The 17,393-nt window shown below is 36.4% G+C and overlaps 1 protein-coding gene across 4 annotated transcripts in view; it reads left to right on the top strand.

The window, feature by feature from the left end:
• USP12 (ubiquitin specific peptidase 12) overlaps window positions 1–13,591 on the top strand; it is a 113,203-nt gene extending 99,612 nt beyond the window's left edge. For 3 of the 4 annotated variants that reach the window (XM_066369239.1, XM_066369241.1, XM_066369242.1), the window contains 3 exons: window positions 5,968–6,165; window positions 9,154–9,232; window positions 10,460–13,591. In XM_066369239.1, the coding sequence (XP_066225336.1) occupies window positions 5,968–6,165; window positions 9,154–9,232; window positions 10,460–10,561 (379 nt within the window). In that variant the 3' untranslated portion in view covers window positions 10,562–13,591. The remainder of the gene's footprint in view (window positions 1–5,967; window positions 6,166–9,153; window positions 9,233–10,459) is intronic. The other variant, XM_066369240.1, reaches the window with a different exon arrangement.
• The last annotated feature ends 3,802 nt before the right edge of the window (window positions 13,592–17,393 follow it).

Below are 17,393 nucleotides of genomic sequence, written 5' to 3'. Positions count from 1 at the left end.
CCATCATTCTTGAATACATCTTTACTTTTTAGCATAAGACTTTTCAGGCTCATCTTGTACTTTCCTTGTCCCCATTGTGATACCTGCCATTTCTCCAAGGAGCCCTGTTTCCTTTTATGAAGAGAATGGTGTTTAGGAACCACCAGCACCTGGTACAAGTGTGCTCATTGCTGTTGGGATGTCCCAATTCCTGAGCCGCCTTAGTGAACACAGGTAGAAATTATGTGTGGATGTGTATATACATATGTATAAATATATATACTTATCTGTTCAATATTAAAAACCATGATTTCACATTGATTATTTCCAATTTCAGCCAATACTATAGGGTTCATCCTGGTTAATTTTTTTTAATGTTTATTGTATTGATTTGAGAGAAAGAGAGAGGGGGAGTGAGCAGGAGAGACAGGAGCATCTGTTCCTGTATGTGCCCTGACAGGGATCGAACCGGCAATCCCTGCACTTCGAGACCATGCTCCAACCAACCAAGCCATTCAGCCAAGGCCATCCTGGTTAATTTTAATATTTGTGATTCCCTTCTCTGACAATAAAAACTGGCTCCCATTAGCCTAACATATTTACTTCTTTGGTGTTTAGTCAGTGTCCCTGTAGGTAGTCAGTCTTACCCCTCACATGCACACGTGCACGGTTCTCTCTCATGTAGATGATGCTGTTGACTCTGCTCAGGCTGCCTTTCCCGTCTCCCCAGGTGTCTGTCTTCTCCAGCCCACTAGTGGTTGAACTGAAATGTTCATGAAGGGAAGAAAAAGAACTTAGATTATTAAATGATTATAGTTTTGTTTTTGTTTTGGACACTGACTTTACTGGGAAGGGGAATGTTTTGGTAATGGACATAGGTAATCAAAACAGATTACTCAGTGTTTCCTTCAGATGATTGGAACAACTCAAATAAGTTTGATTAGAGGCATGAGGTCTGATGTATTAGATTAATCCTGAAATTCTGTAGAAAGTGCCTAAGACTGTTGGATAAGAAAGATATAGTCAAATCAAGAACTAAATGTAGCTAAAAGGAAAAAAAAGAACTAATGTAGCACACTTTATTGACTAATGAAGGAAGGCTGGCCTGTGAGCATAAGCAGGTCTTCTCATGGCATAAGTAACACACATGAGTAATTGGGAATTATACAGTATCAAGCTGTTTGTTTTGAAAATATACATGAGGTTTTATGTATTATTTAATATTAATCTTTCATTGAAATAAGTCATATATGTTCTTTGTATAAAAATTAGAAAATATAGCTAAGTATAAATCACTTAAGAGTTCTTATTCATGAAAACGCTGTTAACATTTTGTATAAATCCTAGATATTTTAAGTGCATATGTATGTACACACATAATTCTTGAAATGGACTCAAACTTTATATACAGTTTTGTAACTTTTTCACTCACTAAATTATAATCATATCAATGGCAGTATACTTTTACATTAGTCTTTAGAGGTGCTGCGTAGTATTTTTTGTATGGACCAGTCTAAATATACCAATCTTTCTAATCTAACAAGTTAGATTGCTCCTAATTTTTTACTGTTTTTGTGTTTTGATGAACATGTTTTGTATGCATATACACATTCTCACCCACATGCGTAAGTTCATGGGAAGGTACCCCTAGAGAAATTAGGTATTTTCTACTAGGATAGAGTATCAACCCTTCTGATAACTTGCATTGTGATATTGGACAAGTCCTTTTGGGTCTCACTTTGATTAGTTTATTTCTAAGATCCCTGTCATCTTCAAACGTCTGTAGTTTCTAGTCACAGAATAAGATTGTGTTGAATATACAGGTCATAGTTCTTACTAAAGAAAACAAAGATCAGTTTGACTTAAAAAGGTTTCAGTCTGGATGAAAGATAAATACCACACTGTCATCTCAGTGGATGCAGAAAAAGCATTTCACAAAATTTATCATCCTTTCATGATTTAAAAACAAACAAACAAAAAACTAGGAATAGAGGGAGGGAACACAAATATGGCTTTCATATATGAAAAGCTTAAAACCAACAATACTTAACAGTGAAAAACTGAAAGCTTTTCCTCTAGGATCAGAAACAAGACAAGGATGACTACTATGGTCACTGTTATTCAACATAGTATTGGAAGTTCTAGCCAGAGCAAATAGGCAAGAAAAATGAAAAGTTTCCAAATCTGAAAGGAAGAAGTAAAATTATCTCTGTTCCCAAATGGCATGATCCATTATGTAGAAATCACTAAAGATTAAACAAAACTAATAAATTCAGCAAAGATGCAGGATACAAAATCAATACACAAAAGTAAGTTGCAGTTTTGTACATTAACAATGAAAAATCTGAAAAGGAAATCAAGAAAATAATCTCATTTACAAATAATCAAAAAAATTTTAGGAATAAGTTTATACAGAAGTGAAAGACTTGTGAGAGCTATTAAATATTGCTGAAAGAAAGGGGGTACATACAAATAAATGGAAAGATATCCTGTGTTTATGAATTGAAGACAATATTATTGAAATGGCCATATTCCCAAGGCAATATAGATTCAATGCAGTCTCTATCAAAATTTCAGTGGCATTTTTTTTAAAATAGAAAAATAAACCATACAAAATTTTTATGGGGAATTTTAAAGGACTCTCAATATCCAAAACAATCTTGAGAAAGAAAAACAAAGTTTGAGTCCTCATATGTCCTGACTTCAAAACATGTTAAAAAGCTACAGTAATCAAAACAGTGTGGTGCTAGTATAAAGTCATATAGACCAATGAAACAGAATAAAGAGCCCAGAAATAAATCCACACTTGGGTGGTCAAATGATCTTCAATGAGTAGCCAAGGCTACACAATAGGGAAAGGATAGTCTCTTCAACAAATAGTGCTGGCAAAACTGGATTTCTGCATGCAAAAGAGTAAAGTTGAACCCTTACCTGTAGCATATACAAAAAAATAGGTCATCAGATCTAAAACTATAAAACTTCTAGGAAAAGAAAATAGGGGGAGACCTTTATAACACTGAATTTGACAATGATTTCTTGAATGAGACACCAAAAGCACAAGCAACAGAGCCAAAATAGACATGAGACTACATCAAACTGAAAAACTGTGTGCGGCAAAGGAAACAATAAACAGAGTGAAAGCCATGAATGGGAGAAAATATTTGCAGAGTATTTACAGAATGGGAGGAAGCATTTGAAAGCAGAAGAGGTTAATATACAAAATATATGAAGAACTCCTATAGTTTCAAAATAAAAAAAACAAATCACTCAGTTACAAAATGGGCAAAGGACTTGAATAGACATATCTCCAAAGAAGATGCACAAATGACCAATAAATATATGCAAAGATTTTCAACACCACTGATCATCAGGGAAATACAGATCAAACCACAGCAAAGTTGTCACCTCTCACCAATTAGGACAGCCACAATTTAAAAAAGGAGGAAAATAACTGGTATTAGTGAGGATGTGGAGAAATTGGAACTGTTGTGCACTTTTGGTGGGAATGTAAAATGGTGCTGCAGTTATAGAAAACTGTGGAGGGTCCACAAAAATTAAAAATGAAATTCCTGTATGATCCAGTAGTTCCACTTCTGGTGTATACCCAGAATAGTTGAAAACAGGATTTCAAAGAAATATGTTGTATTCCCATGTGTATTGCTACACTGTTCATACTAATCAAGTGGTGGAAGCAACTTAAATGCCTGTTGACAGATGACTAAAGAAAAGGCGGTCTATACATACAATGGGATATTATTCAGTCTTAAAAAGGAAATCCTGTCACATGCTACAATATGAATGAACCTTGAGCACATTATGCTTAGTGAAATAAGCCTGCCACAAGATGACATAGTCTGTATGATTCTAGTTTTATGAAGAATATAAAGTAGTCAAAATCTTAGAAAATGGAGTTGTGGTTGCCAGGGTCTGAGGAAGAGGAGAGGGGGCTGTATAGTAGGCATAGTTTCACTTTGCAAGATGAAGAAGTTATTGAGATCTGTTGCACAACAACGCACATGTATCTAACATGACTGTACAGCACGCTTAAAAAGGATTAAGATGGTAAAGTTTATGTAATGTGCTTTTTTACCACAATAAAAAACCGCAATGACATTTGACTTTTATTCATATATGTTTGAATTAATATAAAGACAATGTCTTTAAAAAGATTTCAATTTGGAAACACTGAAGAATGATTTCTGAAAATGTTATTAATAGGCCAAAAAGTAAGTATTCTGTGATCAAATGAATTTCTTATATAATAAAATTTCTTATTATTTATTTATGCTTCATATTGTAGATTCTGAGAAGACTCACAGAATAGAAGAAATGTATCTTTTATCTAGCTTTTTCTAGAATTTATCTGCACATAGACTCCTTTTATACAGCCAACCTGATGAACTGTGTATAGCAGAGTCCAGGAAAAATGCCAGCTTGGTAAATGGGATGTAGCAGTCATGTACTTTTATCCAGAGAGAGGACAGAACCCATGGGGAAAGTGGAGGGCTATTCCTGGGGAACTGGAATGAGAAAGGATTTGATGGCTTTGTTTTAGGCGGTGTTCCCCTGTCCTCTGGGCCATGAGGTAGGTGGGAATGGTGCCGAGATTTTAAAAAGCAATATTTCTGTCACTCCTCTCTTTCTTTCTCTCTCTCTTTCTGTTTCTGTCTCTCTCTCTCTCTCTCTCTCTCTCTCATGATGAGTGGGAGCTGAGCCAGCCCGCCTGGCTCCTTGCCTATACATACTCCTTTTTCTTTATTTGCTGCGCTCTCCCTTTATTCCATACTGGGCTTACCCCACTTCTAGGGCCAAATTTGTCCTTGTGGGGCATTGAAGGAGACTCTTGTGATACCCAGGTGACTCTGTATCAAGTTGTTATATCCACATGTCATCACTATCTGCCAAATCTCGTGATTGAGATTCTTTCTGTTTATGAGACCAAGTCCTTTTCTTTTGCTCCATTTTTATGACTAGGTCCATATCTTATTCCTATGTGTCCAGGTCCTCCATAGTAAGTATCAGCCAGGGTCTTTCAGCAATAGGAATGGGCCTTGCTATAGTCGGCATCCACAACCACCCTTTCACACACCACATCTTAGTCCATTCAGGCCGCTGTAAAGGAATCTTTAATTTTATTTTTATAGTTACCTGAGGCAAAAACCTATTCATTTACTATAACTATTACATCATTACCAAGTACAGTTTATATGTTCCTGGGTTCAGTTTGCTAATGTTCTGTTAATGATTTTCATGTTTATGAAATCTCAGGAGGGATATTGGTCTGTAATTTTATTTTCTTGTAATACCATGTCAGGTTTTGGTATTAGGGTTATGCTGGACACAAAAATGAGTTGGAAATCATGCCCCTCTTTTTCATTGAACAGTTTATATAACAGGTTTCATTTATTTCTTAAGTGTCTCATAGAATTCCCCAGTGATGCTGTTTGGTAATGTTTCTTTTGAAGAAGGGGGAGATTGTGATTACAAATAGATAACGGGCCTATTTAGATTCTTGTTGTTTCTTGTTTTCAGTTTTGGTAAATTATGTGTTTATTTTTTTTACGGCGTTTGTCCATTTTGTCTTAAGTTATTTGGTTAATGTCGAGAAAATTGTTCTGCATCAGTGCTATACGGGAAGTTTTTAAAGGGCATCCTGTTTTTGTTGTTTAGAAAGAATTTGTTCTAGTAGCTCTGCATAGGTCTGAAGTATGTAAAGTTGGATTGTTGGTTATATAATTTTATAGCTTGATTTTTTTTTACTTTTCATAGAAAGTCAATTTATCTGGTTTGGTGATGATGGTGGGTGAGTGGAGTTGTCTAAAGATGTTCAGAATATTGCTTTCCCAGTGTAAAAATAACTGGTAGAAATATGCAAAGTGGCCAGTGCTAGGATGATTAACTGTTAATTGAATCATAAAATTTGATAATTCTTTTAAGAATACAGTATATGTTTTTTATGAAATTTTGTTCTCATGTTTATTTTAATAGGATGAAAGTTAAAAAACTGCCCATGATTCTAGCTCTACACCTGAAGAGATTTAAATACATGGATCAACTTCATCGATACACAAAACTTTCTTACCGGGTAGTTTTTCCTTTAGAACTTCGTCTCTTTAACACTTCAGGCGATGCAACCAATCCTGACAGAATGTACGATCTTGTTGCCGTCGTGGTGCACTGTGGGAGGTAATTAGCGTGTGGGGCTGGCGGTGAGAGTGTGGGCCGGTGAACAGCCTTCCTCCGGGTGTTTTTGAGGAGCTTCAGGGTTGACAGTTCAGAGGTTCTCATCCAGATACATTTTATTTCCTTCTTAAAACCTATACAGCAAAATATTATATTACTGCCCAAATTTGATTTTTAATTAAGTTTATTAGGGTGACACATGAATTAGTTAACATGTAACTTTCAAGTGTACAGTTCTATATAGTACATTATCTTTCTGCTCTGTTGTGTGCTCACCACAGTCTGATCGTCCTCTGTCTCCATAAATTTGACCCCCTTTTTACACTTTCTCCTCTCCCACCCCCCCACCCTTTAAATTTGGATTTTATTCTTATTGTTTAAATATTACTCTTAAGAACTTTAAGGCCTATTTTTTTTCCTTTTTTTATTTTGTTTTTTTTTGTTTGTTTGTTTGTTTTGGTAAAAATGATAGTGCCTAAATAGATTTACAAAATAAATTATTTCTGAGATTCATTGGATATGTTCATTGTATAAATAGTTGTGAAAACCATTTAAAATGGCTTTGGAAATAACCTGCAAAGATAAGTTTTCTGATTTTTCTTCAGTGTGTTTATTTCCTGTTAGCCGATTTAGTGTCACACTAAATTTTGTATGTTTGTATCTTAATTTATAAAATAGCTCACATTCTTAAACTACACATAATCAGAGTTTATATTTGAAACATACAGTCTTCATTTACCATTGAGAATTTCTTGTAATAATGTAAGACAGGCACTCCCCTTTTCCTGGGGTGGGGAAACTTATACTAATGGTATGTTTTATCCAACATAAAAAAAGCCCAACCCCTTAGTTTTAGCTGTCCCTCCCAGCTGCTCTCTGTCAGAATAGGTAAGAACAATTGGAAGTCACTCTCTGTCCTAACAGTCCGCGGCTTCCACTGCCCACCTTGGCCTGTCTCCCTGTATACTTTATACTTGCTCTCTTGCTTCTTTCCCATTTTTGGAGCCTTCCATTTCTAAAGTAAGAGTGATGACATGTGAACAGAGGAAAACAGTGAGAGATAACTAGTAGTTATTTAGTCAGAGGTTTTAGAGACAGAAACCTGCGTTTCAGTTCTCTTTCTGCTATTTCTGGTCAGTGTGACCTTATACAGAACCCCCTGAACACTAGCTTTTTCTTCTATAAAAGGTAAATATATATATATTATCAGCTGCCTACTGCATTGTTAGGATTAAAAGGGAAATGCAAGTCACTTATCTGCTGCTACTGTTTTTAACAATAATAATAACATAAAATGTTAGCTTTTGCACCCTAACTTTACCACTTTGTAGCCTTCTCATATTCGGTGACAGTCTTACCCATTTCAGTTCTGCTCCAGCTTTTGGAAGTGGGCTTCTTGCAAGATCTTGAACTCCAAGATGCCTCCTCACAGCCCTGGGCCCCTCCCCTCTCGGCCTTTTTAAAAAATGTAATCCACCCTTACTCCTTTATAGCCTCTTGTCTCTTGACCTTTCTTTTTGACCCCTTCCTTGGCCTCACGTGCTTCTTTCCCAACCTTATTGCCAGTCAGTTATTAGAGCATGTTGTTTGTCGCAAGCACTGTGACATTCTCTTGCTGCCTGTGCTTGTCTCCAACTTTAGCTGTCAGAATGCTGCAGAAAGTTGAGGGGTGCTCCTTGACTCCTCGCAGGCCGGCCGACTGCAGTGGGGCGCATTCCTGCATGAGTTCTTCACAGCAATGATTCACATTTCTCCCCACCACCATCTGATTCTCCCTTTTCTCTTGCTCTGGTCCCCTTCTGCGTTCTTCCTGTCCCTTGCTCTGCCTGGAAAACTTCTCTGCATTTTCCTTGGTGCTCTTCTCCACAGCCTCCTTCTCCCTTTGGCACTGTGCCTCTGTTTCACATAACTACTAGGTGTGTGTTGCTGGTCATGGCTTACTGTTTTGTAGTGTATTGTATTTATCTGTATATATGTCTGTCCCCTTATGAGAAATGAGCACTTTATAAAACAGGAAATAGTCCATTAAATAAAGATGCTCATAATATTTTAATTCTTTTCGCTTTTATTTGTGAGATTTGTCTGTAGATAACGTTTTATATCAGTACAAAGGGCTTACCTTTGTCTGCAGCCTTTGACTGCTGGGGGATCTCATGTTCAACATGTCTGTGCCAGTCCAGTTTGCTCCCTCTCTGTCCCCAATGCCTGGCAATATAATAGGCTTCCAACAAATGTTTGCTGAGTTACTGAATATTACACTTGAAGCCCATCTCCAACCCCAGCTCTTCTGTGTAATAACCTTTTTTGACTCCTCAGCCCTCTCTCCTGTCTCACAGTCCCTTGGACTCTGCTTTTACCTGCTGTTCTCTATATGCTTTTGGAGCTGTTCCCCGCTGAGCTGGTAGTGTCTCTGTGACCCCCACCACAGCCAGCACAGTCATTTGTACACATCTGGATTTGTGCATCTTGAACTGAGCATGTTTTATATTCAGAATGCAAACCCCTAATAAACAAATTCCTTAGGTATAAATCTATTACTTTTAGTCCTTCATCTTATTATTAGTTTCTGTAATTAGCTTTTGTCTGCAGTTCTTCAGACTAGCTCTTAGCTGAAGGAGAAAGCTGCCTGCCTTTTCAGTTTGACACCTGCTCATCCTCAGCCCTCTTGCTTCCCTCAGAAAGTTTTTATTTAAATCTCTTATAGAAGCAAATTTAAAAGTAATTAAAATTATTACAAAGACAATAAAGAATTTTAATAGTATAGCTTTCTATAAATAGAAAACTAGCTCTCAAAATAGAGTACTAATTATTTGATTTTAAAATTGATTGCCAATTTAAACCAATGGAGCTTGATTCAGGGAGGGAACAAATAGGTAAGGAGTGTTTTTATCTGTTTTGGCTTTTCTACTTTTTAAACATGAAATTTAGGGCATAGAAGAGTAATATTAATAAACATTTTATAAAATTAACTTTTCTTTCTCTTTATTTCAGTGGTCCTAATCGAGGTCATTACATTGCAATAGTTAAGAGTCATGACTTTTGGTTGTTGTTTGATGACGATATTGTAGAAGTAAGTAATTTCTTCATTTTCTTATTTTTCTTTAAGGTTGTGTATGTCTTTTACTGATCACTTTTTTCTCCCACCTTCTTATTCATATATGACAGGTGGTGAGTAGTAGAGAAATGTCTAGGCTATTGTAATTGAATTTCTACTTTGTATTTTCTAGCATCCAGTCCCAGTGCTTGAATTGTCAGCTAACCTTTACAGTGTATAAATAAAACAAGAGATAGTTTTAAAGAAACTTTTATTATTAAAGAAGAAATGCATTGAGCTATAATATACCTGTAGTAAAGTATACAAATCTTAAGCAACAACTTGATGAATTTTTGCATGGGCATGCACAAATGTCATGCATACCTGCGCATATACACACACCTCCAGATCAAAGAATAGTACATTTTCAATACACCAACAAGCTCCCTTATGCCTCTTCTTAGTCAATACCCATAGCTTTCTTTCCCTCTACTCACCTTCCCTTGAGACCCACTGTTTTTACTTTTATCATTATGATTAATATTGCCTGTGTTTGACCATAAATGAATTTATGAAGTATGATTTCTTTTGTATCTGGCTTTTTTCACTCATCATTATATCTGTGAGATTTGTTCTTGTGGCCTGTAGTGGTAATTCTTTATTGCTGTGTAATTTTTCATTGAGTGAATATACCAAGTTAAAAACTTGGCCTTTTGTCCATTATTGACTATTATGAGTAAATTCCCTTGATTATCCTTGTACAGGTCATTTGCTGGACATATGCACTCATTTTCTTAGGTGTATGTATTAGATTTGACCACATGAAGTTGTCATTTTATAGGTCTCAAATAGTTGATTATTAGTGGTTTCATGTAGTTTGCCCCAGTGGTTTTCAGCTGCCGGTCTGTGGACCAGTGCCAGTCCCCAGGTTGAAAACCACTGGTTTAGCCAATATGTAGGAATAGAATTGCTGGATCAAAGGGTAGATGTCTGGTCAGCATTAGAAGATAACGCTAAACATTTTCCCAGAGTGTACATACAATTTTATATTTCCCCCCAGCTATGTGTGAGAATTGTCGTTGCTTTATATTCTCACTAACACTTGTTATTAGCCTTGTTAATTAAAGCCATTTTAGTTGTGCAGAGCTATTTTATAAATGAAAAAAATGGATGGCATGTTTCTAAGCAATGTTGAAGGTTTTACTGGATTTATGCAATTCAAGGAGCTTGTTTATGTGCTAATGTTTACATTTTGCCTCCCAGAAAATAGATGCACAAGCTATTGAAGAATTCTACGGGTTGACATCAGATATCTCCAAGAACTCTGAGTCTGGTTACATCCTTTTCTACCAGTCTCGGGACTGAAGGGGACTGTAATGAAGAGATTTCTGCCTCATTTCTTCTCTGGTTATTATGGGAAGGATCAAGCACTGATTTTTCAAGGAAAGAGAAATGCAGGAAGCTCAGGGGGCAGTAGCACACTTTGAACACAATAAAGCAAAGACAATGGATTAACAAGCTCTTCCTGTCATGGTAGTTGATTTATTTGCTCAGGTATCCTGCTATCTGTACAGTTCCATTCAACAAGGAAGTGACATCAGTGATAGCAGCTCCTCCTGTAAAACAGCCTTCCGGAAATTGACACGCATGTTCTCTGTATTGTACCAGTAATGACTTAAACTCCTTGGAGTGCAGTAGGAAGAATAGGAACCTGTGCTGGGTTGTGCTGATAACTGCCGGAGATGATAGAGACCCTGCACACGTGTACCTGTGCTGAATGTGCAGAAAGAAGAAGCGGTGGTCTTTTCAAGCGTAAACCAGAAATACTTTTGGGCCCAACACTTGCAGTTGCCTTCCTGATGTAAAAACTAACAGGTAGCTAGAATCCAGTGTCAGGAAGACAAATATGTTTTGCTTCTCTGAAGAAGCTTTTAATAATATACAGTATATGTATATGTAGGGAACAATTGGTCAAAAGTGGCTTTTTGTTTCCCCAAGGGGAAAGACTGGCTTTGTACAATAATTATGATTTTTTTCCTTATTTATTTTACTTAAACTGGTAGAGTCTAAGTATTGTATGAAGTGCCCATGATTCTGTCAGTAAATTTGAGCATATTTTTTACTAGCTTTTGTCAGTTTAATTAGTCTTTTTGTTTGTTTCTATTTTAAAGGTGAATTTTAAACTCTATTTTAAATCAGTAAGATACCTTAAGAAAAATTGCAGTGGGAGGAGGTTATAAATATTCTTTTTCAGGAGGAACTGATATCTCTGGCTAAATAAGCGTCTTTTGGTATAGTTTATAAGTCAATGATTTTATTCAGCTTTAATTTCAGTAAAATAAGAAACTATCAAAAACTCCCTCTAGTAGTTGGAATGATAAAAGACATTCTGGTGCAGTGGTGGCATGTATACCAGTCTTTAGAATTCATAAATACTCTAATGTTTCAAGTTGAGGCCGTGTCTGGAAGATTCATGTCATAGCAGTTATGTTATTTTCAAGTGTCATTCCTTACCTTAGGAGGAAAGGACTCATAACCCCGCAGCTGGGGTCACTAGCCACACAACCCTTTGAAAGTTAACTTTGAATGAAAATTACCAGAAATACATGAACAAGTCCTTTTCCCCTCTACCTTTGCAAACCTTACTGGAAGAGTGTTTGGAAATTCACTTTATTAAAACTCCCTTCTGTTGAGAGTTTTAAGAAGTAACATATGTAATTAAAATTGTGTAAATTATTGCAGTTGACACTTCTGTGCACCAGTGAATTCTCTGACAGTGGCCAAATGTCACTTTCAGAAAAGAGTATATATTCACAGTAATAGCAGTCAGGCCTGGGATATTCTTCATCAGAGACAGGCAGTAATTTTTTTAAATTGCTGTAATTTTCTAAACTTATTTTACTAATATTGTTGAATATGAAAAAACAAAAAAGAATCTTTTTGTCTGCTGCTATTATTAACATTTATTATCTATATCTTTTAGCTCAGGAAATGACTTCATCTATTCATTCCATGAACATATTTTTAACAGGGTCACTTAGCTAATTGGGCTGTTTAACAGATGTGCTGGGAGAAAATTAAGATGTATTTTGACAAATTGCTTTTTAAGGTATAGTGTCTGAAGCCTTATCCTGGGAATCGTTTTGTACAAATCACATAGCCTGGCTGATATACCCCGTTGCACAGAGAATCACAACCAAGAATGTGGGGAAGGTCTTAGCAGTGGAACTGGATACCATTTTTTTTTTGAGGGCTGAAACCAAATTGTCTTGGAATTTAAAGCTGCGTCTCCACTGTGGCTTTCAGCACAGAGAAGGGGAGTAAAGTGAAGCTGGGTCAACTGTTACATGTCAGGCCGCAGCATGTATAGGAAAGATAGATGAAGTCATTTGCATAAAAATACAGCGTTGGAATACTATGTGTTGTTTTTACATTGTACATTTTAAAAAACGTAGTAAAAGCCATGGTTAAATTTCCTATTAAAGCAAGTGATGGAGTTCTTATTGAGTTCCACGGTAGACACACACTGTTCACATCTACCCTGTATTCAATAGTATGATTTGTTAGAGGAGGGACTGGGATAATGGTTCTCAACTTTTTACTCTTAGTGTGCAGCTGTGTCTAAGTACAATGTTTGATAGTTTATCAGAAACTCAATATACTTTAAAAACATATAGGGTTAGGGCTGGGGAAAAAGTGCAGATACAGTAAGAGAAGTGACCCATATAGACAGCACTGTGAGTTTGTCTATTGGTTACCAGTGACTGAAATGAGGGGCAGGCTGAAGTTGTAAATGATGGTTGATTGCTGTCTATGTACATGGTCATTGTGATGGCTGTCCTATATTTTGTATATTGGAAGAAATTTTTTATAAATTATAGTAACTGAAAGTAAATATACTAAATTAAGTCTCACTTGAAGTCATATGGCTTCTGTCTTGGCAACTTTACCTTTAGTGGATTACTTAAGACGGGCATGCGACTCAGGAAGGAAAAGAGGAACTGTGTAGTATATGGGTCTTGTTGCCTCTAACCATCAGTATAGGGGCTTTTCTTTCCTTGATGCAGTAGAAAGACCTCATTTTCATAACAAACTACACTTGATACTTTCTTTAAAGATACTTTTCATTAAAAGAGTCTCATGAGGTATTTAACTGGGAGCTGGGAGGCTAAGGCGCTCAGGTCCTGGCTCTTCAGTGAATTTAACTGTGTGACCTTGGGCAAGTCACCTAACCTCTCTGCTTCAGTCTCCCTATCTTGTAAAGTGGGAGTAATACCTACCTCACAGGGTTGTTGTGGGGATTAATTAGATATAATGTCTGTAAAGCATCTAAGGTTCTTGAAGAAGGCGCTATATAAATACAGAATAATATCTATTAAAGTTGGTTTATTTGTGTGTGTGGGTTTTAAGTGTGTTTTTTCCTTTTTGCCTAAAGTGTATTTGCAAAGTAGAAGTACGCACTTTGGAAATTGTCTTCCTGCCTTTGCTCAAAAGTTACTACTTTTGTTAACCAAAGAGATTTTTCCCATTTAGAGTCAGAATCTTAGAGGGGAAAATACCTTTAAAGTCACTAGTCTTAGCACTCCTTCTCCCTTCCGGTGTAGTAGTTGCTCCTGTAAAATCTGTGCTTCAGTACTTGAAGCCTGTTCCATGGACAGGCTTGAGTAACTTGAATAGTTGTTTATGTCACCATTTTATATGTTTTTGGAGGCCTAAGATTGCATTTTCTTTTTTAAGTGTCTGTATCACGTACTTCATACTGAACTTTGAGTAATTGAAATTCTCTGTATTCAAGGGTTTTCAGGAACTGTTGAAGAGCTAAGACCGCCCCTCTTTTTTTTAAAGTTCCCTTGTTACCTGTTAACCTGTGCATGTATTTTCTAAAGCTTCTCCTTTGTAATAACCTACTAACTTTATCTCTAGAGCTGTTGAGTCAATATTGCAATAGGCCCTATCCACTATGCATTTCCAGAAACTGTTCCCATTAAACAATACCCCCCCCCCACTATCCCCAACTTTGTAGGTCTTTTCTACTTTCTATCTTTATGAATTTTACTGCTCTAGGCACCCCATATAAATGGAATCATACTATATATGTCCTTTTTGTGTCCAGCTTATTTTATTTAGCATGTTTTCAGGGTGTATTCGTGCTTAGCATGTATTGGGATTTCCTTACTCTTGAAGACAATAATATTCCACTGTATGTATGTACCGTGTTTTGTTTATCCATTTCTCTCTTCACGGACTATGGGTTGTATCCATCTCTTGGCTATTGTGAGTAATGCTGTTATGAATTTTTTTTTTCTAAATTTTTTATTTTTTGTATTTTTCTGAAGTTGGAAACAGGGAGGCAGTCAGATAGACTCCCGCATGCACCCAACCGGATCCACCCGGCATGCCCACCAGGGACGATGCTCTGCCCATCCGGGGCGTTGCTCTGTTGTAACCAAAGCCATTCTAGCGCGTGAGGCAGAGGCCATAGAGCCATCCCCAGTGCCCGGGCCAACTTTGCTCCAATGGAGCCTTGGCTGCGGGAGGGGAAGAGATAGAGAGGAAGGAGAGGGGGAGGGGTGGAGAAGCAGATGGGCACTTATCCTGTGTGCCCTGGCTGGGAATCGAACCCGGGACTCCTGCACGCCAGGCTGATGCTCTACCACTGAGCCAACCGGCCAGGGCCACTGTTATGAATATTGCTGTACAAGTATCTGACTTCCTCATTTCAGTTCTTTTAGGTAAATACTTAGAATTGCTGGCTCATATGGTAATTCTGTTTAACTTCTTGAGTGATTGCTATACTGTTTTCTTAAAAAGTTATACCATTTTACATTTCTGCCAGCAATGTACCAGGGTTCCATTTCCAGTTCCTGCCTATCTTTGTCAATACTTGTTATTTTCTATTTTGTTGCTGCTGTTGGCTTTGGGGGGGGGGGTGTCAGGGGATTGGTAGTGGCCATCCCAACCAGTGTGAGGTGGTATCTATCTCATCATGATTTTGATTTGCATTTCCCTGATTAGTGATATTGAGCATCTTTGCATGTGCTTATTGCATGTGTTTATCCATCTGTAGATCTTCTTTGGAGAAGTGTCTTAAGTCTGTTGTCCATTTCTTAAAATTGGGTTATTTGTTGGTGAGTTAGAAATATTTTTATACATCCCAGATATTAATCCCATTTTAGATACATAATTTGAAAATATTTTTTTTCATTCTGTTCTCTTTGATACAGAAATCTTTTTAATTTTGATACAATCCAGTCTACCTATTTTTTCTTTTGTTGGCTTTGCCTTTGGTGTTATATCCAAGAAATCAACACTAGATCCAATATCATGAAGCTATTCCTCTATGTTCCTCATAGTTTTAGCTCTTACTGTATGTAGGTCTTTGATCCATTTTGAGTTAATTTTTATATGTGGTGTAGCTAACGGTCCAACTTCATTATTTTGTTATGTGGCTATTCAATTTTTCCAGCACCACTTGTAAGACTATTCTTTCCCCATTGAATGTTTTTGGCACCCTTGCCAAAAATCAACTGGCCATATATGTGAGGGTTTATTTTGGGACTCCATGCTATTCCATTGGTCAATATGTCTGTCCATATGCCACTGTTTTCAATAATGTATCTTTGTAGTAAGTTTTGAAATCAGGAAGTTTGAGGCCTCCAGCTTTGCTGTTCTAAGATTATTTTGGCTATTCACAGTCCCTTGAGAGTTTATATAAATTTTAGGGTGGGCTTTTTAGTTTATGCAAAAATTGCTGTTGGAATTTTGATAGAGATTGCATTGAATTTGTAGATCACTTTGGGTAGTATTGTCGTCTTAACAATATGAAGTCTTCCAATCCATAAACACAGAATGTCTTTCCATATTTGTGTAATCTTTAATTTTTTTTCAGAAGTGTTTTATAGTTTTTAGTATCCAAGTCTTTCACGACCTTGGTTGTTTATTCCAAAGTATTTTATTATTTTTGATGCAGTAGGATTCTTTCTTAAATTTTTTTTGAATTATTTATTGTTAGTGTATAGAAGTGCAACTGATTTTTGTGTATTGATTTTTTATCCTGTAACTTTGGTAAATTTGTTTATTCTAACAGTTTTTGGTGGACTCGAGGATTTTTTTTACATATAAAATCATGTCATTTGCAAATATGATAGATCATTTTACTTCATCTTTTCCAAATTTGGATGACTTTTATTTGTTTTTCTTTCCTCATTGCTCTGGCTAGAACTTCTAATACTGTTTTGAATAAAAGTGGTGAAATTGGGCATCCTTGCCTTGTTTCTGATCGGAGAGGAAAAACTTTCAATTTTTCACCATTGAGCTATGAGTTTTCTATGTATGGCTTTGATCATATTGAAGTTTCTGTTTTAATTTGAGTGTTTTTATCAAGAAAGGGTGTTAAATTTTATCAGGTGCTTTTTCTGTGTCATTATCATGTAGTTTTTTGCTTAATTTTATTAATGTGGTATATTACTGTGATTGCTTTTTATATATTCAGCTATCCTTGCATTCTGGGGAATAAATCCTATTTGGATATGGTGTGTAATTCCTTTAATATGCTGCTAAGTTTGGTTTGCTAGTATTCTGTTGATTTTTGCAGGAATATAAGGGATTCTCGTTTATAGTTTTCTTATAGTATCTTTGTCTGGCTTTGGTATCAGGGTTTATAGTGGCTTCATAGAATGAGTGGTCCACATAGAATGAAGTGTTCCCTCCTTTTTAACCTTTTGGAAATGTTTGAGAGTATCAGAAGATTTTTACAAATAACCAAAACTTACATGCTCACTGTAGGTCATTATTAAGAAAGTTGAAGGCATAGTCTTTGCCTTAGAGATTTATCATCTATGAAGAGTCAAAACAGGTTGCCAGTAAAGTCAGCTATATACCTAAACATATACATTTTTCTACAGAATAGGTGGAGAATTGTTAGGTAGAAAGATGTCATTGACATCCGCAGATACATTCAGATTACTAGGCTCAGAGAGAATCTAGAAATCAAAAACTGTAAAAGGGACTAGGAACGCTAAATGTAATAGGAATTGAAGAACATTAACTCATTTAACTGCTTAATAGATTTTCTAAGCCTGCTTCAAAATGCTAGTCCCCTCCCCCCATTTCTACAAGGAAAGACTATTACTCTCAGGAATTCTCACTCAAGCAGTTACTATGAGCTCCTGCTCCCTAAGGAAGTGAGCTTATTCTG

This window comes from Saccopteryx leptura, chromosome 2, assembly GCF_036850995.1.
Source record: "Saccopteryx leptura isolate mSacLep1 chromosome 2, mSacLep1_pri_phased_curated, whole genome shotgun sequence".
Lineage (NCBI taxonomy): Eukaryota > Metazoa > Chordata > Mammalia > Chiroptera > Emballonuridae > Saccopteryx > Saccopteryx leptura.
The sequence above is the reverse complement of the archived record's forward strand: the minus strand, read 5'-3'. Positions and strand labels throughout refer to the sequence as shown.